This window comes from Microcaecilia unicolor, unplaced genomic scaffold (genome assembly GCF_901765095.1).
Source record: "Microcaecilia unicolor unplaced genomic scaffold, aMicUni1.1, whole genome shotgun sequence".
NCBI lineage: Eukaryota > Metazoa > Chordata > Amphibia > Gymnophiona > Siphonopidae > Microcaecilia > Microcaecilia unicolor.
The window spans coordinates 20,763-45,195 of NW_021963392.1; the positions used below are offsets into that span (position 1 = coordinate 20,763).

General features: G+C 45.8%; 1 protein-coding gene across 1 annotated transcript in view; it reads left to right on the forward strand.

Moving 5' to 3' along the window:
* Positions 1-24,433, forward strand: part of LOC115459275 (NEDD4 family-interacting protein 2-like) — a gene marked incomplete at its 3' end in the record, with an annotated part of 62,599 nt that overhangs the window by 19,226 nt on the left and 18,940 nt on the right. The window contains exon 2 of the mRNA XM_030189130.1: positions 12,647-12,815. Coding sequence (XP_030044990.1) covers positions 12,647-12,815 — 169 coding nt within the window. The remainder of the gene's footprint in view (positions 1-12,646; positions 12,816-24,433) is intronic.

A 24,433-nucleotide genomic window follows, 5' to 3' on the forward strand; every position in this document is an offset into this window, starting at 1 on the left:
GCCAACTTATGGTGAAAGACCTCGTCCTCATTGTGGTATTTCTGCTAATTTTTACCTTGGCTAGGAGGGTCTTGGAGTTGGAAGCCCTATCCTGCCAGGATCCTTTTCTGCAGTTCTCAGAGGTGGGGTTTCTATCAGGCCAATGCCTTCTTTTCTGCCCAAGTTGGTGTCAGCTTTTCATCTGAACCAACCAATTTCAGTTCCTTCCTTCAGCAGGCAGGACTGTTCACCTGAGTACAGCTCTCTTCACTGGATGTATGCAGAATTCTGCTCAAATATTTGGAAGTCACCAGTAGCTTCATATGGTTGGACCATCTTTTTTGTCCTTTTTATGGGGTGTAGGAAAGGTGAGCAGGCTTCCAAACCAACCATAGCTCGTTGGCTTAAAGAAGCCATTTCTTTAGTGTAGCTTTTGTCAGGAAAACTCCAACCTTAGGGGTTAAGATGCATTTTACCAGAGTGCAGGCTATTTCCTTCGTGGAGTCACAGGCCATCACTGTTGACGAGATCTGCAGGTCTCTGACCTGATCTTTGTCTGAAATATTACTGGTTGGATGTCTTGGCAAGGGACGATGCAACTTTTGGTGTGTTGGTCCTGGCGGCAGGGATTTCTTCCCACCCTACTTGTGGACTGCTTTTTTTATATTCCACAAGTCATTGGATTGATCTCTGGGAAGTAATGGAAAGAAAAATTAGTTCTTACCTGATAATTTTCTTTCCTTTAGACCAAAGAGATCAATCCAGAAGTCCTCCCTATACATTTCTGTCTGCTTTTTATGTTGTGTACCTGTAGTGCCTAGGATCTGTTTTGTGAGGCTGCAGAAAAAGAACCGGACTGAATGATACAAGGTGAAGGAGATTTTATATCTGACTTTGCATTCGCCAGCTTTGTTGGTTTCCATGTTGCTAACTAGTTTTATGGTTCCATGTTTACAGTGGCTCTTTTCTCCCATTTCATTTGCTTGTTTGCTTGGTTATCATGAATACTAAGGTGGATGGCTAGCACATGTTCTGTTTGGCAGAGCACTTTGTTCTCTCTATTTTCACTAATGATAGATAAACGTAACCCACAAGTCTCTGGATTGATCTCTTGGGACTAAAAAAAAAGAAAATTATTAGGTAAGAACTAATTTTTCCTTTTTACCGTCACATGTTATACTACTTTGTTATGTTTTAACTAGGCATCTCTAGGGCTATCATGATGCCTTTAGGAGTACTTTAGGAAACCTTATGACAGGGGCAGCAGAACAGCTGTCTAACAGAGACTCTCTTTTTCGTGTTTTATATACAGTACTGCATATATGTAGTAGTGTTATACAAATTAGTAGTAGTAGTGTGTGATGAGCAATATGCCCATGATTTTGGCAACGCTGGAAGCAACCAGGATAGAACAGATGCCTTCTCTGCTAGTTAGCTTCAATGCGGAAAAGGCATTTGATCGGGAAGATTGGGACTTGCTTCATGGAGTTTTGGAATGTTATGGTATAACAGGATATTTTTGGGATGCTATTATCACCTTGTATAAGAACCCAGGAGCATCAATGTGGGTGAATGGGATTTGTACAAATTAGCTCTCTGTTTAAAGAGGAACCAGGCAGGGCTGTTCTCTGTCTCTGCTCTTCTTCGTTTTGACTCTTAGTCCTCTTATACAAGAGATCATATCAAACACATAAATTAAACACGCATAAATTAAAGGCAGTGGTAATTGATGATTCTGTTCATAGGGGCTGGGGAGATGCTTTCCCACTCAAATGGGCACAGGGTAGTTTTAGATACCTGGGAATACAGGTACCATGTAACCCAAGGAAACTTTATTCATCGAATATCCCTTTGCTGTTGTAATACACTAAACAAAGATTAGAGGTGTGGAGAACCTACTGTTACTTTGATGTGCAGTGCATTATTGAGAGAATGCCATTATACAGAGGGCTTATTTCTCCCAGATTCAAGCCCATAGAACCCAGATGTATTCCCTTTCCACTCTGTCTTAAATGTGGCATCTTGGAGGGATCCATATCGTGTGCATTATGGTCAAACAAGATCTGTCAGAAATCCAACAACGAAATCAAGCTCAGCTTGAACATGGGCAAATGCATTCCAATTCAAACTCAACACAGACAAAACACACTGTCTTATCATCTCCTCCCAACTCAACACATACAAACCCAAAAGCCTAAGCATCCCAGGTCACACCCTTCCCATCTCAGACAACCTAAAAATTCTCGGAGTAACAATCTACCGAAACCTCACCCTAGAGAACCAAGCGAAATCTACCATAAAGAAAATGTTTCACTCAATGTGGAAACTCAGACACGTGAAACCATTCTTCCCAAGGGGTATATTTCGCAACCTGATACAATCAATGGTACTAAGCCACGCAGATTACTGCAATGGAATTTATGTAGGTTGCAAAGAACAAATTATAAAGAAACTTCAGACCGACCAGAACACAGCAGCCAGGCTTATATTTGGAAAAACATATTATGATAGCGCCAAACTCTTCCGAGAAAAACTGCGCTGGCTCCCAATCAAAGAACGCATTGCTTTTAAGGTCTGCACCATGGTTCATAAAATTATATACGGCAAAGCCCCCGGGATACATGACAGACCTCATAGACCTACCAACCAGAAACACAACAAGATCAGCACGAACTTACCTAAATCTCCACTACCCAAGTACTAAAGGACTCAAATCAAATCAACTTATGCATCCAGCTTTCCTTACTTAAGCGCACAACTATGGAACGCTCTGCCAAAGATAATAAAAACAACAAACGACCACCTAAGTTTCTATAAAGAACTAAAAACAAACCTGTTCAAAAAGACATACCCCACCGACCCAAAATAAAAACCTAAGTTCCTGCGACACTGCAAAACCAAAGACTGTAATGAACATACCTTAATCCTCATCCCCCCTCCCTAACTTCCCCAATATATCTACCAAACACGTACCTTCTTTTACCACAATAACACCTGTATTTGTTCATACCACAACTGGCGAACGCCGTTTGGTACCATGTAAGCCACATTGAGCCTGCAAATAGGTGGAAAAATGTGGGATACAAATGAAATAAATAAAATGTCAAAAGGTGACAAATTTTTGGAGGGGCATACATTGAAAATATTTTGTGGAAACCAATCTTGTTCACCCCACTAAATTTTTTGTGTGGGAAAGGGCAAGCTTTTGGGCCAATTGGAAAAGAGAGTGGTCATTGTTAAGTAAGGCCGGGGTAATAGGGAGAAAATGTCTCCTGCAATATTGGACACAAAACGAGGGTGCCTCTTTTTTGCATTTGAGGAATGCTCTGCATGCACTGATGCTAATGGAAGTCAGGGATGCAAGAATTAGACCTCTTAGGAAAAATCAAGTTTAGGTTAATATGGGAAAGATATATTCAGATTTTATCCTGTAAAGCACAAAGTATGGTGAATTTAATAATTTAGACCTCTAATAACAAAGTCCATTTTGAGCCTAGGACAACTTTATGGGGGGAGGGTTAATTTTGGAGGTAGGTACTGAGTAATAGGTTGTGTATTATGAGGGATTATCAGAATAAAAACCTCTCGTGGTGGATGCACTGTATCTTTTTTTGGGTTGTTTTCAGAGGGAGATTAAGGGAAAAGGGGATGGGGTGTTTTAGGAAGACAGAATGTCTTCATTCCTTGTCACTTGCAGCAGATGAATCCAGGAACTAGTGTGTTAAGTCCGCCTACCAGCAGGTGGAGATAGAAATAAACTAAAGGCAGTGATGCCAGACGGCCAGCTCCTTCCTCAGTTAATATGTCTCTATCTCAGCAGGTGGTGGATGGCTTTTTCTCCAGCTCCTGGGCCTAAGGCCTCTGACGGTACTCCTGGGCCGGTGGCGACGGACTGGTGATGTCCCCTTTGACAGCATATGCAGTTGCTGAGTCCCTGCTGCACCTCAAATTCCCTCTGAACAGGCTTTTGCTGTTCCTTTCCTTCCCTGTTTGTTTCTGCCTTCTCACTAAAAAAAAAAAAAAGAGAACCTTAGAATTTATTTAAAAGAGAAACACAGAAGCACGGGGAAGTGTGTTTTTGCTGAGAGCAGGTTTGTGTTACTGCTGTCTGAGTCCTGTTTTCTGTTGCCTGCTTGTCTGAGCCAGCCTCGAAGTGGAGTCGGAGAGTTTTTTTTCTTTGGCTCAGCTGTCAGTTCCTGCGCTTTCCTGGTCCGGGGTAAGTCCTGCTGGGTTCCTGTTCGGGGACGGGCGATGGCAGCGGAGGCAGTAAAACGGTATTTGGCGGCGGGCCTTTGCAGCGCGGGTTGATTTTGCGGTATTCGACGAAGCGGTGGCCCCACCCTGAGAGCGTGCTTTCCCGCCCAGAGCCTGGCGATTCTCGCACCATTCTGCGATCGGTCGTAGAGCCGGTTCCGGTAGCAGTTTTGGGCAATTTTCTTCTCCGCTGGTAGGGGAGTCGGGGGGCCCGTCAGGCACTGTGGGCTGTGGTGCAGGTGCCATGGCTGCGACCTCCTCCGTTACAGGGCAGGGGTTTTCGCCAGAGTTTATTTTGCTACTCCATCAGGCGTTTGTTGAAAAGGGCCTTGCCCCCCCTCACACGGCTGCGACAGCTTCGGCCTTTGATTCTTTCAGGGGGTCTGGGGGTAACCAAGAGATTTTGGGTTTTTTCCCAGAGGATTTCTCCTCCCTTAAAAAGCCTAGGCTTTCTTTGGGGTCTGAGGAGGGGTCCTGCATACGGTCGCCTGCAGCTTCTTCTGTGGTGGCTGTCTCGGAGCAGACGGGGGTAGAGGATGTGGAGGACGGTGTCCTCACTGACCAACTGGAGGACTCTTCCGCCTTGAGGATTTTCCATAAGGGGGAGTTGTCCTCCTTTATCTCTCAGGCACTGGAAGCCCTGACTATAGAGGACCCTGAGGTTGCGGCTTCTCAGGCGGTCAACCCCAAGATGGCTAGTACCAGACGACCTTCTAAGCCTTTCTGGTACATGAAGCTATTGAAGAGTTGATTTTGGCCTAGTGGGCGGAACCAGATGGGGGGGCTGAAAGTAGCCAGGGCTATGGCCAGGCTGTATCCGGTTTCAGCGGACCGTTTAGAGCAGTTTGCTCTACCTAGGGTGGATGCCCTGGTGACGGCGGTCACTAAGAAGTCTACTCTTCCAGTGGTGTGGCACTTAAGGATATGCAAAACAGATGGCTAGAGGCCTCTTTAAAACGTGCCTTTGAGGTGGTCGCTTTGACACTTCAGGCTTCTGTTTGTAGTTCTTATGCGGCTAGAGCTTGTCTCAGTTGGCTACATACTGTCATGGATTCGATTTCGGAGTCTGATTATGCCGGGAACTCCTCAGATGTCGCTGATGGATATTGGGCTGGCGTACTTGGCGGATGCCTTGTATGATTTGGTCTGTGCTTCGGCCAAACTCATGGCCTTGACCGTTTTCTCTCAGTGTCTTCTGTGGCTCCGTCATTGGGCCGCAGATATGGCCTCTAAGCAACGGCGCATTAAATTGCCTTTCCGAGGGAAATTGCTTTTTGGGGAAGACCTAGAAGAAATTGTTAAAGATTTGGGGGATTCCAAATTTCAGCGTCTTCCGTAGGATAGACCCAAGTCTACTTCCAGGCAGGGAGCCTCGAGGTCACGTTTCAGAGAGACGTGACGGTATCGCCCGGGGCGGTCCAACGCAGCCTTTCAGCGTCCTCGTTTTGGGCAGTGTTCTTCCTTTCGCAACAAGAAGCATCCGGCTGGACCACCCTCTCGTCAGGGGCTCCTTCTCGGGCCTACCAATGATGGGGCGCAGGTCCACTCGGGAGGAGAGCAGATCGGTGGTCGGCTTTCTCTGTTTCTTCCAGAGTGGGCCAGAATTACTTCGAACCAGTGGATTCTCGATGTGGTGCGAAAAGGTTACAAGCTAGAATTCTTCTTTCCCTTTACAGACTCTTTTTCTGGAGTCCTGCTGTGTATCGCGGGCCAAGAGGACAGCGGTGGAGACCTGCTAAGGATAGGGGCTATCGTGCCTGTTCCTCCTCTCGAAAGGCGCACAGGTTGGTGCTCCATCTTCTTTGTGGTTCCAAAGAAGGGGGGGGGGGGTGCTTTTCGGCCTATTCTCGATCTCAGAAAAGTAAATCAGTTGTTGCGGGTTCGTCACTTCCGCATGGAGACATTAAGGGCAGTTATTGCTGCTGTTCAACCAGGCGCGTTTTTGACAGCTCTCGATTTGAGGGAAACTTACCTGCACATTCCCATTTGGCAACCCCATCAGAGATTTCTCAGATTTGCGGTGCTGGGTCAGCACTTCCAGTTTCGGGTCCTTCCTTTCGGAATGGCCACTTCCAAGGTCATGGTGGTGGTGGTGGCGGCGTTCCTGTGGAAGGAACAACAGCTACTGTGTGTTTTTCCTCCGTGGCCTCTGATAGGGAGAGTTCTTTGCCGCATAGGGCGGCATCGGGGGCCGGTCGTTCTAGTGGCTCAGACTGGCTCCGACGGCTGTGGTATGCGGATCTCGTTCGAGCACTCTCAGAGCCACCATTGCGACTTCCAGTGACTCTCAATCTGCTGCACCAAGAGCCAGTTCAGATGGAAAATCCCTCCCGCTTTGGTCTTACGGCCTGGCTATTGAGAGGCAGCAGCTGAGGAAGAAGGGATTTTCAGGACCAGTCATTGCCGCTCTTTTGAGGGCACTGAAGCAGTCTACTTCAGCAGCGTACGCGCGAGTGTGGAAAACTTTCTCGGTGTGGTGTGCTTTGCGTGCTGAATCGCCTTTTCGGGTGGACAGTCCGGTTATTCTGGAGTTCCTTCAGGATGGTCTTCAAAAGGGATTGGCATATAATTCCCTTCGAGTGCAGGTGGCTGTGCTAGCTTGTTTTAGGGGCAAACTGTACGGTTCCTCTTTAGCAGCTCACTCTGATGTGGTCCGTTTCCTACGCAGGGCTCCTCAGCTTCGGCATCCTCTGTGGCAGCCGTGCCTGGCATAGCATTTGAATGTGGTACTGCGAGCCCTCCAGGCCCCACCGTTTGAGCCGTTGAATAAGGTTTCTGAGAAGGATCTAACACTTAAGACAGTGTTTTTGGTGGCCATTGCTTCGGCTAGGAGGATTTCTGAAATTCAGGCTTTGTCTTCCAGGGATCCTTTTTTGCAGTTTTCTGAAGCAGGGGTGTCGATCCGGACGGTGCCGCCGTTTCTACCTAAAGTGGTTTCGGCTTTCCATGTCAATCAGGCGGTTTATCTTCCATCTTTTCGAAGAGAGGATTATCCGGGGGAGTTTGCCTCGCTACATTTCCTGGACGTGCGGAGAGCCTTGTTTCGGTACTTGCAGATCTCTAACGAGTTTCGACGCTCGGATCATCTCTTTGTGCTCTTGTCTGGATCGAAAAGAGGTGAGGCGGCTTCTAAGGCTTCCATTGCTCGCTGGATTAGGGAAGCCATTGGAGCGGCGTATCTGCTACAAGGGCGGGCGTCTCCAGTGGAGGAATGGCTTAGTGGTTAGGGTGGTGGACTTTGGTCCTGGGGAACTGAGGAACTGAGTTCGATTCCCACTTCAGGCACAGGCAGCTCCTTGTGACTCTTGGCAAGTCACTTAACCCTCCATTGCCCCATGTAAGCCGCATTGAGCCTGCCATGAGTGGGAAAGCGCAGGGTACAAATGTAACAAAAAAAAATTCTACTCGGGCACAGGCGGCTTCTTGGGTGGAGGTGTCGGCCTTATCTCTGGAAGAGATTTGTCGGGCAGCTACTTGGGCGGCCCGTCATACTTTTGCGAAGCATTACAGGCTACGTGTCTGCTCGGGAGGATGCGAGTTTTGGGGCGGGAGTGTTGGCACAGGGAGCGTCGGCTTCCCACCCTACTTAAGGAATGTTTTAGTACATCCCACTAGTTCCTGGATTCATCTGCTGCAAGTGACAAGGAAGGTAAAATTTATGTCTTACCTGATAATTTTCTTTCCTTTAATGCAGCAGATGAATCCAGGATCCCTCCCTAGTTCAGCCGACGATTTTTTTTCATTTTCCGCGCAGTGTGGCTATTTTTTTCCTTCCGAGTTCTCTTTTGCAGAGTTCAGACATATATGGGAACACGGAAAGGATTCCGATTTCTGGATCAAGTTGCAGTTATTTCAAAGTTCTCTGTTTTTATAGTGAGGATTTTTTCTGGTTGTTATTGGTTTCATATTTTTGGCCTTGGCAAATGCTTACGAATGACATACTAACTGAGGAAGGAGCTGGCCGTCTGGCATCCCTGCCTTTAATTTGTTTATCTCTATCTCCACCTGCTGGTAGGCGGACTTAACCCACTAGTTCCTGGATTCACCTGCTGCGTTAAAGGAAAGAAAATTATCAGGTAAGACATAATTTTACCTTTGACAATCTGATGTAAATATGCGCACTTTAGATGTGTATTTGATGGTCTTTCTCTTATTTTGTTCAATATATGTATAAGCCATCAGTGCTGTGGGGATGGGGGAGGGGGAGGGAAGATAAAGGACAGAAAAGACATTGTAAAAAACTGAATAACTTGAATGTTTGAAGGTTGACTGTATCTTTATTGGATTGTTCAATAATATTGTTTAAACATAAAGTAGTAGTACTAGTTTTGGAAGGGCCAAACAAACCAGTCTTACTAGAGAATGACATGGGGACAAAGTTTGGCCCCTTCCCCGCCGGTTCTGTCTCTGTCCCCACCCCATCCCCACTCTGTCCCCATGGACTCTGTCCTCATCTTCAGAAGCCTTGAACAATTATGATTTTATATTTAAATCTTTACAAATAATGAGCAGCTGTAATAACTCTCCTCACCACCACCCTCTACCCTTCCAACCCCAACAATAGCTGATTTCTACTACCCCAAGGAATACTAATCCACCCTGTTAAAATGTCCAGGGATACAAAATAGAACCCATTCTGTATGCCCTAGAGGGGAGAAATATGCCCTATGAAGCACTGTTATGATCTTTTAATCTGTGGATGAATAAGAAGTCATCAATCTCGGGGTTCAGTCTAGCTCTCCTGTCTTCCACAGTCCTTCCTGCAATAGAAAATGTCTTCTTAGAGGATATGCTGGTAGCAGGATTGTACAGGATCCACCATGCAAATGTTGCTAGTTGTGGCCAGCATGTTAGTTTGTTTTCCCAAAAAATCAAAATCTCGTTGTCTGCATCACTCAAGTATAAATAACAGTCCACTTCATTAACAGGCTTCAAAGTAGAAAATGACATGGACAAAGTTTGTCCCCGTCCCTCCGGGCTCTGTCCCCGTCCCCATGTCATTCTTTACTCCAGACCTACCTTCTAGCTCTTTATATGCTGATGCTATGTGTTTGACAAAATATTGGTCAAGCTATGTTCCCAGTGGTCCACCCAGTTCCACTGTACCTTTTTGGGAGGATACTGTTTCACCACATTTTTAATTAGTTCCTTCTCTCTACTTGTAAACTTTATTAGTTTGAAACATCAAATGTCTGAGTAGTGGAGACATATTATAGGAGATGATGGCAAAGGAAAGGATCCCGTGGACTGTCTTATGCTTTATAGCATTAGGAAGGGCATACTGTATTGCTGAATAAATATCTCTAGGAATAGGAAACATCTCCATAAAGCAAGCAAGTCTGTGTAGCTTGCTAATTTGTTAGCTTTTATAAAATTTATTTTGGATAGCAGTATGATCATTGACAGGGCCGTTCTTAGGCCAAGGTGGCCGCATAGGGTCTCGTGCTTAGGGAGGCCCCGCGTGGCGCGCCTCGGCTCTGCCGCTTCCGCTCCATCCCGCTCTGCTCCCGCACTGGCGCCGCCCACCCTCGGTCCTTTGCGTTCCTGCCATGGCTCAGGGTTGCTGCTGCTTTCGGTTTCAAAAATCGGAGTGCGACCAGGGCAGGGCAGGCCCCCCACTTGAAATGCTTTGTCCTTTTCCTTCTAGTCCCACCTTCTCTGACGTGCCCCGCCGCCTGCTATTCTCTTAAAGCAGCCGCGGCAGTCAAAACACAGCCGGCGCCTTGCCTTTCTATTACGACTAATCTACTATTACTACTAACGACTGCTCACCTCTGCTCCAGCCTTTCCGTTTTCACTCAGTGTCCCGCCTTCCTGATGAGGTATTTCTCTTTCCTCGAGGGCGGGACACTGAGCGAGAAGCGAGAAAGGAAAGGCTGTACACAGGTAGGAAGGAAGGAAGGAGCAGAAGAAGAGAGAGCGCAGTGATGGGGTCCGGGGTAGACACGACGAGTCGCGAGTTCTTTGGGCTCCTGATCTTGGTGTGTGGTGAGTTCAGCCTTGACTCTTCCCATACCTCTATCTCTGGCTGCATATGTGGGTATGTAGTTGTGCCTGAAAGGAGAAGGGTTCTGTATCTGTGGCTGTAAAATAGGGGGAGGGGGGGTCTTTGACTCAGAAAACTGAGTGAGAGGGGACTGTAGTGTTAATTTTAAGTTGGGGGGGGGGGACGCTTTGATTAAGTGAAATGGACTGGTAGGGAATAAGTGCTACTTTTCATTCTAGGTGGTGACTCATAGGCCAACACCTAGGCTGCTTGTAGGTTTTTTCGACTAGGGAGGTGGGGTCATATTTAACACCCAATGCTGTAAAAGAAAACAGAAAACAGACATCCATGTGGTAAAGACTGGGTGCTATCTTGGTTGTCAGCTAGTAGGTACAGCTTGGAGGGTGGGGGGCAAGGGAAAGACTGATTGACTAGGTAAAGAAAGGGGGGGGGGGGAAGACCCTGGAGACCAGGAGGGAGACATACTGCTGTGGGGGAGGGGAGGGGGATGAAAGAGGGAGACATCCTGGTCTCAGGGTTGGGGGAAGAAGGGAAGAGAGAGGAGAGTGACAGGGAAACAAGAGATGTGAGATATGGAGGGAAAGGGATAAGAACACAAAGGTGCACCACTGGATTGGGGGGGGGGGGTTAGTGACACAGAGAGGGGCAATACTGATTACAGCAGGGGATAGGGAAATGCAGGCCAAGGCAGGACAAAGATATAGATGGGAAACTGCTGAATTTAAGGGCTGGATCGGAACATTTTAAGGGCAGATGCTGAAACTGGAGGAAGGATAAGGACAGGGCTACAAGTGGTAGACAGGACACATAGGGATACAAGAGGATGGTGGACATGGTGAGAGATAAATATCAAATGGAAAGAAAACACTGCATAAAACAGAAGACGCTGGGACCAAAGCGAATAGAATAAATGCTCAGACAACAAAGGTAGAAAAAAGTATTTTATTCAGAATTTATTAATTGGAATATGTTAGCTTTTGGAAATGTGTATCTGATATTTTGCATGTGAGTTTCAATTTTTCTAGTATTGCTGCATGCTGAGTCTGATTTCTTGAGGTAACTTTCCAGTTCAGTATTTTGCCTTCATATCTGTTGTGTCATGTGTTTTTCATGTGTGATCAAGATGCGTGTAGTATTTGCAGCCCTTTTTGTTGTTTTTTTTTTTGTTCGTTTGTTTCACTAGGTTGTGTACTGGTGTTTTAAAGCCCGGTGTAATTACAGTTCTGCCTTTCCACGCATAAGGTTGTAGCTCGTTCTGTCCTTGGAATTAGTGATGTTATGTTTGGTAAGGTTATGAGTGTGTTTTTGCACAAGTTTGTGTATAGTGTTTTGCAGTGGAGAGATTGTGTGTTGGCCTTACTAAGGTGGCACCAAAACATCAGAAAGGGTGTAGAGCCTAAATCATGGCACACTACCTCTTGAAGGATCTACATATGGTTGTTAATAAAAGGAGCTCATTGTGAACACTATCCACCCTAAAAGGGTGTTTTGTGGCTCTACATGAGACTTGTGATATTGCTTCATATTGTTGACGGTCTGCATTTTCCGTATGGGTGGTATATTGGTGTATTAGGGTCTGCCCAGTGTAATATTTATGGTACAGTAAGGTTCTGAGTGTGTTTTTGCACAAATTTGTGCATAGTGTTTTGCAGTTGAGCGATTGTGGTTAGTATATGCTTTGAGCAACCACTTTATTCTTTGTCGTATGATACATATCTAATATCTAAATTTAATTAAAAGTCTATATCTAATATAGCTAATTTATGGAAACTTTTGGTACTGTAAATGTGTTGTGGTTTTTTTTTTTTAAATGGGAACCTATGCGCTTACACCTTTTTTGGCTACTTGGGGTTGGGGATCTCTGTGTTGCCTCTCTGGTTTGATGGGTTACAGAGTAATAGGGGAATTTGAAAGTACTGAATCTTTTCTTAATATTTTTCATTTATTCTCCTTTGTTATGAGAATTGGAACTACTAATTGTAGTGGACTTGAACTGAATAATTTCTGGGGAGGGGGGGTTTCATGATAGCATTGTGCTCATTATTTCAATCAGTTTTTCTGTACAAGTTTAGCTTCATTTGTCTTTATTTGAAATTTCATAAATAAAAATTTTATAAAAATTGAATAATCTTATCAATGGGGTGGAGCTGGGACGAGGCTAGGATGGGGCCCCACTAACTTGGTCCGCATAGGGCCCCGCACTTGCTAAGACTGGCCCTGATTATTGATGACGCTCTGAGGAGGGTATTAACAAGCACTCAGTTTTTATTGCTGCAAGAGTATTAAACATTTGAGTAGTTTCTATAATTTATTTGTAATTTGTGTGAATGTCTGCAGAAGTTACTGTGAAGGTTCATATTTTATATAGTGGTTATTGAAATGTTTATTGCTTTGGCTTTTTTAAAGCTTCACAATGAAGATGATGTACCAGAATTGTCTCCTGTTGAGCGGCCATCAACATCTACACAAATACAGTCTGCACCTGCACCCACATCTCAGACAGTATCCTCTTCTGAAGTAGATGTCTCCCCTCCACCATACAGTAGTATTGATGTGGAAATAGCTGCAGATACAGGTATTTGAATTTAGCTATAGAGTACTGTGGTACACCACACAGTAGGACTTCCCCTTCCTATTGCAGTATTATAGACTGTGATCGGGCGGGGAGCGAAAGTCACCAAGCAGGAGAAGTGGGGAGGGGGAAGTTGCTTGGGTACCCTAGACCGCCATGGGAGGACAGAGCCGAAAGGGCCACAATCAAGGGTTCAGGGCCAGTGTAGGAGGGCAGCCTGTCTCCACCACTGAGGTAAATGAAGCTGAAAGACTACAAGTCTCAGCAGCCCTTGAGAGAGAGGCCTGGTAGGATCAGGAAGTGTAACCACCATTACGAGTCCCAGAATCCTGGAGGAAAGGAGGAGGATCTGGGAGGGCTGGATGAACAGAATAGGAAACAGCTGGGAGATGGGGATAATGATGATGGGAAGCAGCTGGGTGGAAGGCTGTAGAGGAGCCCATGGTCTGGCAGTCGGGGGAAGGTGGAGGAGGATTGGAGAGAGAGGAGACTTCAGAAGGAGAACCCATGGACATTTCTGCCTTAGCTCGAGCTAAGGGTGGGCAGGTAAAAAGGCTCATGGCTGCATGGTTCTGTGACTTAGTGAAAGAGGGAAAGAAGTGGCTGCAGAAGCACTCCAACAGGGGGTGAGGGTTTTTCAATTGGGGTCAGGAGGGTGGCTGTCAGATGTTAGAGACTGACAGAGATTGGGTGAAACCCCTTTCATCTCCCAGGAAGTAATGAGAAGGGAGTGAAGGAAAAGTTGAAGCCAAATCCTGCTGATTGTGTGTATCAAGGACTGTATTGGAGAAAATAAATGAAGTGGAAAAAGAAAGACTGTTGGTCTGGAGTTTGTAAGTCTTGGACAAGGGGATCCGGAGGAGGGACAGCAACGGGAGGGCTGTCGCTGTGTTTTTCTCCTGACGAGGACTGCTCAACTGGGACGTTTGAGGAATTTCGGGGTCTGTGGATTACAAACCTGTGAAGGCCCCATGGGGTCACAAGACTTTACATTGTCTTATCACTAGTTTCTTTATTGCCCCCTGTTAGACTAGTCCATACAAGTGGGTTGTGACCCCTTCCTACCAGAAGATGGATGAAGAGATCCTGACTTATTCCAGTGAAGTTACAAGTATAAGGGCTGATGCACCCTGGAACTCTCTAGTATTTCTCAATCTGCAGAAGATGGTAAGGTTGTCTGGGCTGTAAGGTTCTTTGGGCTGTGCAGTAGGCTTTGGCCTACCTCCTCAAAGTGCAGCCCATGGGTTACACTCTTGTGGTTAAGCCCAAGGGTGTTGCTCCTGGGGCGCAGTTTACAGACCGTGCTGTAGTCGATCCAGAAGGTGCTTCATCCTTTTGCAGCCCCAAACTATAGCCCACAGGCTTTAGATGTGGCTCCTGGGTTGGGGTCCCTGTTGGCTCCTTTCCAGTGGAGGATCATGGGATATTTTCCCCCTGTAGCCATAAAAAAAACTTTTGGTTTAATTGTGGTGGCTTAATTTCACTGTTTGTCAAGGGAATAAAGCTGTAAAAAAAAAAAGTGAAGGTGAAACCTCGTTCAGATCCTGAGGAGCAGAGGGGCTGTGGAGTTCCGATAAGGGTCCCAAGAGCTAAGTTGGGCCAATGTGGGGGGAGGGGTCACGTGCCTGCTGCTTGTGTAAACATTCTGGCCAACTCTATGCACAGTGTGGGAGCCAGTGACTCAGCACTGCTGCCGGCTCTTTGTCCTACTTATGATGGACTGTCCGTGGTCTTATTGGGAATGGCACCCTATGATCAGATCCTGGTACTACCCCAGTGAGAGCAGTACCCACAAGTTTGGTGGGAACAGCAGCCATGTCACAGCCATTCCTTCATTTTCCCTCACAGGAGAGAGCAGTCTTCCCCATCGGGTTTGAGAGAGCTAGGCAGGACCTTCTAATCCTGTGGTCATGCACCTTGTGTTGACACGGACCCTCATGCAGCCCATGGGAGCCCTGTGGCTAGAATGGCGCCAGGCCTGGTCAGGTATGTGAGTGAATCCTTGGCTAGTGAGCAGACAGTTTCTGTGGGGGCATGGGGATGCATGGGCAAGTGCAGGAGGTATGTGGATCTCCAAACTGAATCTCCTCTCCTCCCTTCCACCCCCAGGGAGCCTTGTCGCAGGGAGCTGGCTTGGAGTGTGAAGACCTCCCTCACAGGCAAGAGGAGTATGATTACCTGGTTATAAGATTGTTTCATCGGAAGGAGCTGGCCCAGCTCATTGACTCCCATCAGTGAGGTTCTGTGGATCCTGGCACAGCCGGTGTCAGAGCAGGAGGAGAAGTACCCCATATTGAAGGGGCTCAGGTGATTCTCTTCCACCCACCCCCTAGGTGTTTTCTCTAGATAAGGCTCTCTCCTATATGGTATCGTTGGAGTGCGAGGTCCCGGAGGCGATTCTCCAGGGGTTCAAACTTCTGGAAAAGCTTTATCCCCTGCTTCGGGAGGAGCACATAAGCATTTCTGTCTGCCCAAGGTAGATGCTTTGGTCACAGCTCAGACCAAGAAGACCACGATATCAAGTGAAGGCCTTGGCTTTCAAGGAAGCCCACAAGAAGAAGATGGATAATTCCTCAATAAGGCTTTTTCCTCAACTAGTTGTGAGATGCAGCAGCTTCCAGAGTCCCCTGAAGAGAGACACTTGGATTCTGGGGCAGTCTTTTTTGCGGATGTCCTGTTTGACTTGGTAGCCTCCGTAGTGGGATGTCCTCCCACTTGGTTGCCACCGTAGTGGTAACCAGGAGGTCCCGGAACTATGCCTCCCTTGCACTTCAGATGCAGCCTCCAAAGCATGTCTAAGCACACTTCCTTTTCAGGGTCATCTGTTGTTTGGTGAGGACCTAGAGAAACTGGTTAGAGACTTGAAGGAAGCCAGACCACAGATGATCCCGGAGGACAAGCTGTGTGCTGCAGCCTGGTCTTCGCGAAGTGGCGTATGGGCTAGAGGAATGGGCCAATTTCTGTCTAGTAGGCATGCCCCTGGCAGTTCTGGTCCATCCAGGGCCTTTAAAGTACCTTCCTTTCATGGACAAAGGGGACCCAGAGACACTGTTGCCACAAAGGCTCACAGTAAAGGTCCCCGGGCCCCTTGTTGGTGCAGGTAGAAAACAGGCTCACATAGTTTCACTGACTAATGGTGGTGGTGGTGGTGCATCAGGTTTACATCCTGGAGTTCACCATGCTGGTTTCTGACTCATTTGTGATATCCCCCTGCAAGTTCATCTCAAAAAAACAGGCGGCAAAATGTATGCTACACCTTGCTCTAATTTAGAGTAGTGGAACCCATTCCCAGTCCAGTGGAGGGGCAGGGACGTTACTCCATCTATTTTGTGGTCCCCAAGAAGGGCAGTTCATTCAGATCATTTTCAGCCTGAAGGGAGTCAGTGCCTCTCTCCGAGGCCCTTGCTTCAGTGTGGGAGACCCTTCAGTCCATGATCCTCAGTGCATCTGGGTGAATTTCTAAAATATTTGGATCTGGTGGAGGTGTATCTGCACTTTCCTATCAGGTTAAGTCACAATCATTTCCTTTACTTCTGCACTCTGGGAGACATCTTCTGTTTAGGGCTTTCCCATTTGTGTTGGCAATGGCACAGTGAACCTTCTCCAAGGTGATAGTAGTGGTGGTGCTGGCCTAGCTGCTTAAGTAGGCAGCCAGGTGCATCCCTACTTAAAAAATTGGCTGGTGAGGGCAAGTTCGGAGTTCTAATCAAAGGAAGTCATAGCTCAAGTAGTCCAGCTCCTCAAAGGCCTGGGGTGGGTTGTCAATTATGCCATGAGTCAGCTGATCCCACCCCAACAGCTGGAGTACCCCTATTTGACACCAGCAAAGGGGTAGTGTTTCTTATGGAAGACAGCATTCTCATATTGTAGGATCAGAAGTGCAGCCTGTGTGCTCAAGAGGCCCCATGAGACTGGTATCATTTACAGCTTTTCGGGGCATGGGACCATATGGGACCACTTCAAATGACTTTGCTCTGCCACTGGGCATCCCGTTCGTAGGAGTTCCAGGCCTGACTTCTGTTGGCAGACCCAGTTTAGAAGAGCCTGGATTGATGGGCTCTGTGTTCAAGGAAGAAAATCGTGGAGATGGACCACGATTGACTGGCAAAGGTACATATGAGAATGGAGCGGATATAGCACCATTCATGGAAGAAAGTGTTTATGAACAACTTGAAAATGTGAAGGTGGACAAAGCCATGGGACCGGATGGGATCCATCTCAGGATATTGAGGGAGGTGGTGGAGAAAAAAAACTATGGTAATTCTAAAAGGTGTGGGCTTAACACAGAGGATCTCTAATTAGAAAATGAATGGTATAAAAAACAAAACTTAAAGGGTTGCATATGTTTTGCATGTCAAGTGGTGCTTAGATGACAGCTCTGACTGTATGAACTAAGGCCGGTGCTGGGCTGGCTTGTATGGTCTGGTTCCTGCATATAGTAATCCGGTGTAGAATAGGCTGGAGAGAGCTTCGACATAAATTCCAGTAATTTGGAAGACAGTGCCGGGCAGACGTTTACAGTCTGTGTCCCACAAATGAAAAGACTGATTTGGATAGGTTGGAGTGGGCTTTGACGTCAGTTCTAGTAGTTGGAACATAAGGACAAAACCGGGCAGACTTCTACAGTCTGTGTCCCAGAAACATCTATGAAAGACCATGATCAAGTATATAATATGTTCATAGTTGATTTAATCTTGAATTGATAATGAATGGAATTTGATATACCACCTTTCTGAAGTTTTTGCAACTACATTCAAAGCAGTTTACATTTATTCAGGCACTTATTTTTGCACCAGGGGCAATGGAGGGTTAAGTGACTTGCCCAAAGTCACAAGGAGCTGCAGTGGGAATCAAACTCAGTTCCCCAGGATCAAAGTCCACTGCACTAACCACTAGGCTACTCCTCCACTATTGGGCAGACTGGATGGACAATTCAGATCTTTATCTGCTGTCACTTACTAACGCTTGCTGAAGGGGATTCCCCTGGATCCTCCTGAGTAGTTGATAGTGACCACAAGATGCCAGTCTCCTTGGTTGGAGAGCCCACTGCCTGGGCCAAGTAGCTCAAGAGTGTGGTCCCAGCAGGAGACATCCTGGCCCATCAATCAGCTGAAGGCGAGGGACATAAATCTAGCTCTGGTGGAATTCCTCCTCCTGGTTCAGGGTAGGGTGATCCATGTGATGTTGGACAGTGTCATGGTTGTGGCTTATATCAACAAGCAAGAGGAAACTAGAAGTATATCAGTAGCTGTGAAGTTGGAAGGCGTCTGCAAATAGTCTGAAGAACACCAGGTGGCCCTCCTGGCTGTTCACATTGCTGAGAAGGAGAATATAGAAGCAGACTTCTTCAATCACAGTGTGCTGGGCCTGAAAGAACGGGACCCAAGTTTGTCAAGGTTTCAGCTCCTGGTTGCCCACAGTTCAATCTGATGGCCTCATGTGTGAACTCCAGGAGTGTACAGTTCTTCAGCTGTAGGAGAGAGGCTGGCTTAGCAGGCATTGACATGCTAGTGCAGCCTTGGCCCAGGCAGGAGCCTCTATGCCAATCAAAGCCCACAAAAGAAAAATGTAAAGTCCTCTAGAGGATAGCCCAGCATCCATTCTAGTCACACCAGAGTGGGTGCATCATTCTTGGTAGCTGATCTGATTTGGCTACTGGTAGAGCCAATAATGCCCCTGCTGAGGGGCAGAGGACTGCTAAAGCAGGGGCCAGTGGAGATAGAAAATACAGTTCATTAGCATCAGCAGTAGATGAATCCTAGATACTTGTGAGTTGTGTCCATCTACCAGCAGGTGAAGATAGAGAGCGCTGAATTGAGCTTCAGTATTCTGTGTCCATCAGGTGGATGCACGGTTTCTCACAAGCTCCTGGCCTCATCTGATTACAGCTCCCTTTCTGGGTCTTCCAGTTTAGTAGTGCTCTGGGATGTGCTGCTGAGTGGTGCCGACTTTAAGGGATACACCTGGTCACCCCAAGTCCCTCCTCCATCTTTCTGGCCTCTCTTTGCCCTTCTCCATTCTTCCTCCAGGCTGTGGAAGATCAGCTGAAAAAAAATAGAAAAAGAAAAATAGGAAACCATGCGTTTGGAGCGTTCTATTTTTGGAATGGTAGTTGGCTTCAGGAGAGATACTGATACCCCCAGTATCAGGGCTATAGAAGAAGACAGTGGTGGTCTGGCTCCAGCTGCCCTGAGACATAAACAGGGCTGATGTCGGTGCCCTAGGTGAGTCTTCACTTTTTCTTGTGCTGTGTTCTGTCTGGGAGGTGTACTCACTTCTTCTGTGGTTGGGTGGCTTGTGCAGCGGCAATTCTTACCCCAGCTAGGGAGACAGACTCGCACTGGACCCATGGCAATGCCTGTACAGTCCTTGGTTTTGTGTTCCCGCATGTGGAATGCGCCTCTCATGCTGCTTGCAGGGCTTCAGCAGCCATTTTACTAGTGCACAAGCTGAATCAGCCCGGGTGGTCTGTTTCCCTGACTGTCGATTTAGTGATGATCCAGGACTTTTCGGGGGGGGGGGGGGGGAAATTCCCTGTTTCTTTTGCGATGAGTCTTTTAAATAAAGATTAATGCAAACAGACCACTACAATGCAAGCAGTACTTTATGTTCTTCAAACATGACCCAATAGAAATCACCAACGAAACCAAACTCAGCCTGCAAATCATGAACTCATGGGCAGATGCATTCCAACTAAAATTAAACGCAGAGAAAACACACGGTCTCATCCTCACATCCCAATACAACATGAACAAACCCAACAATATCAGCACCCCAGACTACACCCTCCGTGTTTCTGACAGCCTAAAAATTCTTGGATTTGCCATCGACCGAAACCTCACGCTAGAAACCCAATTGAAAACTACAACAAAGAAAATTTTCCAATCAATGTGTAAACTCAAACGAATAAAACCTTTTTTCCTGAGGGCAACATTCCACAACCTGGTACAATCAATGACTCTAAGCCACCTAGACTGTTGTAATGCAATCTATGCGGGATGCAAAGAACAAATCATAAAGAAACTCTAAACCGCTGAAAACACCGCAGCCAGACTTATTTTTGGAAAAACGAGATACGAAAGCGCCAAACCTCTACGCGAAAAACTACATTGGCTCCCGATCAAAGAACGTATTACCTTCAAAATCTGCACACTAGTGCATAAAATCATCTATGGCGAGGCCCCGGGATACATGACCAACCTCATTGACCTACCAGCCAGAAACACTACAAGATCTACACGCAAATACCTCAACCTCCATCACCCAAGCTGCAAAGGACTCAAATATAAATCAACGTATGCATCCAGCTTCTCCTTTATAAGCACGCAACTATGGAACACACTACCAAACGCCTTGAAAACAACCCATGACCTATCAAACTTTCGGAAATCACAAAAAACTAATTTATTAAAAAAGGCATACCCTAACGATTGAACCTCAATGCCTCGATTCTGCAACACAGCGAAACTAATACTCGATTTGGTCACACCTCAATCCTTCCTCCTTATTCCCTGATGTGTCTGTCATTCATAAATCTTCTACAATGTTACTATGTATCTGTTACACCGGATTTGGAGATCGCCATCACGGTTACTATGTAAGCCACATTGAGCCTGCAAATAGGTGGGAAAATGTCTCTGTCTTGTCGCCCGGCGCCTGGTTTCCAGAGAGGACAGGGGCAATCAGGCTCATCTACGGGTACTTTGGGCCTCTTTTTGCGCTTGATTTTGCGAGATGATTCAGGTCAGCACAGCTCCGGGAGACCTGTGGACAAGCTACCTCTTCGTGGGGGATGCCCGATGCTGTTGCCGTGGGGCTTGGCATTACTTCAACAAATGGAGTCTCCTTAGATGGTATTACACGCTCACTTTTTTCTTAACATAAGGAGCCAAATAGTAGATCCTTGCAACAGGGAGAAAAAATTGTTCAGTGATTTTTAATACTTCAGAAAGATATATTTTAAATGTTATTAAAGGAGCCACTGCTGGAACTTTAGGAAAGTTTATAAATCTCAATGTTTTCATCCTTTGTAAATTTTCTAAATTTTCTATTTTCCTATGTAAATATACATTTTCTTTTATTAAAGTTATTTGTCTCTCTCTAATTTGATTTGTTTCAAGTGTAATCGTTTGTTCAAAAGTTTTAGTTTGTTCCAACTGCTTTTCCAAATCTGCTACTTTAGCTTGATTTATTTGGGTAATTTTAACTATTGGAGATAATTTCTGGGTTAGGGAATCTTCCAAGCTTTCCAAAGCATCCCAAATTTTTTCTAGGGTTATTTTCTCCGTTTTTTTAGGAAAAAGTTTCAATGTTACCTCTTCCTGAGCTCCTCCGTCTGAGCCAGTCTTGGTCTTCTGTGATTCAGCTCCTGCTCCTCTTTTGGTATTCCCAGCAGTAGCCACAAGCACTGCTGTACTCGGCATTCTGCTAGCAGCGTCTGCCCCTGCTCCCAGATCAGACATCTCCTCATCGGGTCCAGTTGATCCAGGGCTTTGGTCTATCAGCATTGCCGGCATCGAAGGAGGACTCCGTTCCTCTGGGCTCAGCGTGACCTCTCCCTCAGGCGGGGAGGACGGTTCACCTCTCATTGATCCTCCCTGCAGCAATGGTTGTTGCCCAGTCAATTTCACACGGGGAACAGTGAAACGGTCCATCGGTCCCAATTCCTGTCTCACAGAGGGAGCAGGGTATGCCCTCTGTTGGCCCCTTCTCTTGGGCATGGAAATATATATATATATATATTTTTTTTTTAGAAAAAGAACAGTGAGAGGAAATTGAGTGAGGAGCTGTTTCACGCACGTCCTATTCAGACGCCATCTTGCCAATACTTATTTCTATAACGCTACTAGATGTACGCAGCGCTGTACACTTGAACATGAAGAGACAGTCCCTTCTCGACAGAGCTTACAATCTAGTTCTACAGCTTGGAAAAGAGATGGCTGTGAAGTCTGTAAAATAATGAGTGGAGTGGAACAGGTAGAAGTGAATCGCTTGTTTACTGTTTCCAAAAATACTAGTCTATAGACCATTCTTAAAATGGACTTGGGGAAAATCCACTGCTTATTTCTAGGATAAGCAGCATAAAATATATTGTACTGTTTTGGGATCTTGCCAGGTACTTGTAACCTGGATTGGCCACTGTTGGAAACGGGATGCTGGGCTTGATGGACCTTCGGTCAGTCCCAGTATGGCAGTACTTACATACCTATGTACCACATCCTCTGACTACAAGGTCCAGAGCTTAACTATTCTTTGAGTGAGAAAATATTTTCTCATATTTGTTTTAAAAGTATTTCCATGTAACTTCCCTGGTCTATGTACTTTTTGAAAGAGTGAAAAATTGATTCACTTTTCCCTGCTCTATACCACTCAGGATTTTGTAGACCTCAATCATATCCTCCCTCAGCCATCTCTTTTCCAAACTGTAGAACTCTAACCCTTTTAGCCTTTCCTCGAATGGGAGTTTATCCCCTTTATCATTTTGGTCACTGTTCTTTGAACCTTTTCTAATTCCGCTGTTTCTTTTTTGAGATACTGCAACCAGAAATGAATGCAGTATTCGAGGTGAGGTTGAACCATGGACTGAAATAGAGGCATTATAATATTCGTGGGCTTATTTACCATGCCTTTCCTAATAATTCCCAGCATCCTGTTTGCTTTTTTGGCTACCGCCGCCACCACATACCAGGCAGAAGATCTTTTTCTTGGGTTCATTCAGAGCAGGAAAAAAAGTTACACAAACTACTACTACTATTACTATTTATCATTTCTATAGCTAGATGTGAGAAGAGTGCTGATCCATTACAGGAGACCAATTTCTTCCATATTTCTGATTGGTCGATGCTCTCTTTCAGGGCCTATGCAAGGGACAGGCTCATAGTCATTGATAGCATGCTGGATCAAGCCTGCTATTGAGGAAGCGTACATCTTTAGGGGTTAGCAAGTTCTGTGGGCCTGAGGTTTCGCTCCATCTAGACACAGGTGATTTCCTGGTAGACTTTGTCGTTGCTCCATTCCTTTGTGAAACATAAACTGGATGTAATGGCTAGAGCACATTCGACCTTTGGCAGAGAGGTGATTTGGGGGGGGGGGCTTTGTCTTCCCCTTACATTTAATGAGATATAGCTTGGGTACATCCTACTTTTATATTATTGACTGGTCTAACAGGGATGATAAGGAAAGTGAAATTTAGTCTTGCCTGTTAATTTCTTTTCCTTGAGTCCCGCTAGACTAGTCAAGGATCCACCCTGGAAGACTACAGTTCGATGGGATTTTTGAGTTTCTGTGTTCTCTTGTTCTCCCTCTTTGTACATATAGTTATATTTCGATAATTCATGTTCATAGCTGCAGTGGTTTTAGAGGGATTTTGTTTTTGGGGAGGGAGTGCGGTATGTGTGGAAAAATGGACCTAACTCTGCTTTAGTAGTACCATACTAGAGTTCCAGGGTGTACCAGCCTTTATAGGGTGATGTCACTGGAAGAATTATCTCCATCAGCTGGTGGGAATGAGTCACAATCCGCTTGTATGGACTGGGTCTAGCAGGACTTGAGGAAAGGAAATTAAAAGTAAGACTAAATTTCACTACCTTCTCTTCTGCCAAAGGATCCTCTGTGTCTGCCTTAGGCTTTATTGAATTCAAATACTGCTAGATGTCTCTTTGAAGTAAATTTAGCTTTATTTGTTTAAAAGCAAAAATTGTATTTGTTTTTTTATTAAACAAATTTGTTTCTACTTTGTGTAAAGGTTCAAGATTCATGCAACTTTATTGGAAAATAGTGCTTAAGATTGCCTATACTGGGCTCCAAGAAACCAGTATGAGCTGCCTCATAAAACATGTGAAAACAAAACAAAGCCTTGCCCATCAAGATTTTACCAAAACGAGTGTTTTTACATGTTTTATAAAGAAGTTCATACTGGTCTCATGGAGCCCAGTGTAGCTTTTTTTTTTTTTAAACCTATGTCTGTTCCGTAAGTGCCCTCAAAAAGTTGTGAGATATGCCCTAGCAACAAGAATTGCGCCCTTGATGCAGGCATTGTTTGCCAAAACATGTTGGGTAGTTACTAGAACATCTAAATGGTAGGTCAACACGTACACATTACTATCAAAGATTGCTATTTTAATAAATGTTTTTTATGGCCACTTTCTGATTCAGCTGGCTGCTTCTTTCTTTTGGAGCTTATATTAATGGCTTTTCTGTTCCTCTTATTATTTATTTATTTATTTATTTTTTTGAACAGAATATTCTGGCACTGTCAATGATTCTGCTTACTAAGCATTTTTCAAAGCTAGCATCACTAAGGTTTGAGGCAGTGCTAATGACCCAAGAAACTATGTTTGCTTTTTCACTGAGTTACAGGTGGATGATCAGAAGCCCTACACTGTTCCAAACAGAGCTCTAAAAATAGCGCTGGAACATTACAGCGCCTATGATTAGAGGTAATAGCATGCTTAAATTTGCATACTATTATCTCTGAATATGGGGTAAAAGCCTGGATCTGTGAAACACAGGTGCTCCCTCCAACTGCAAGGCCATTGTGGCTTAGTGCCCCCCCCCCCCCCGAGCCCTCCCCGAACAGTGACATGGGGCTGGAGGTCCGGACCCCCCCCCCCGACACAGGG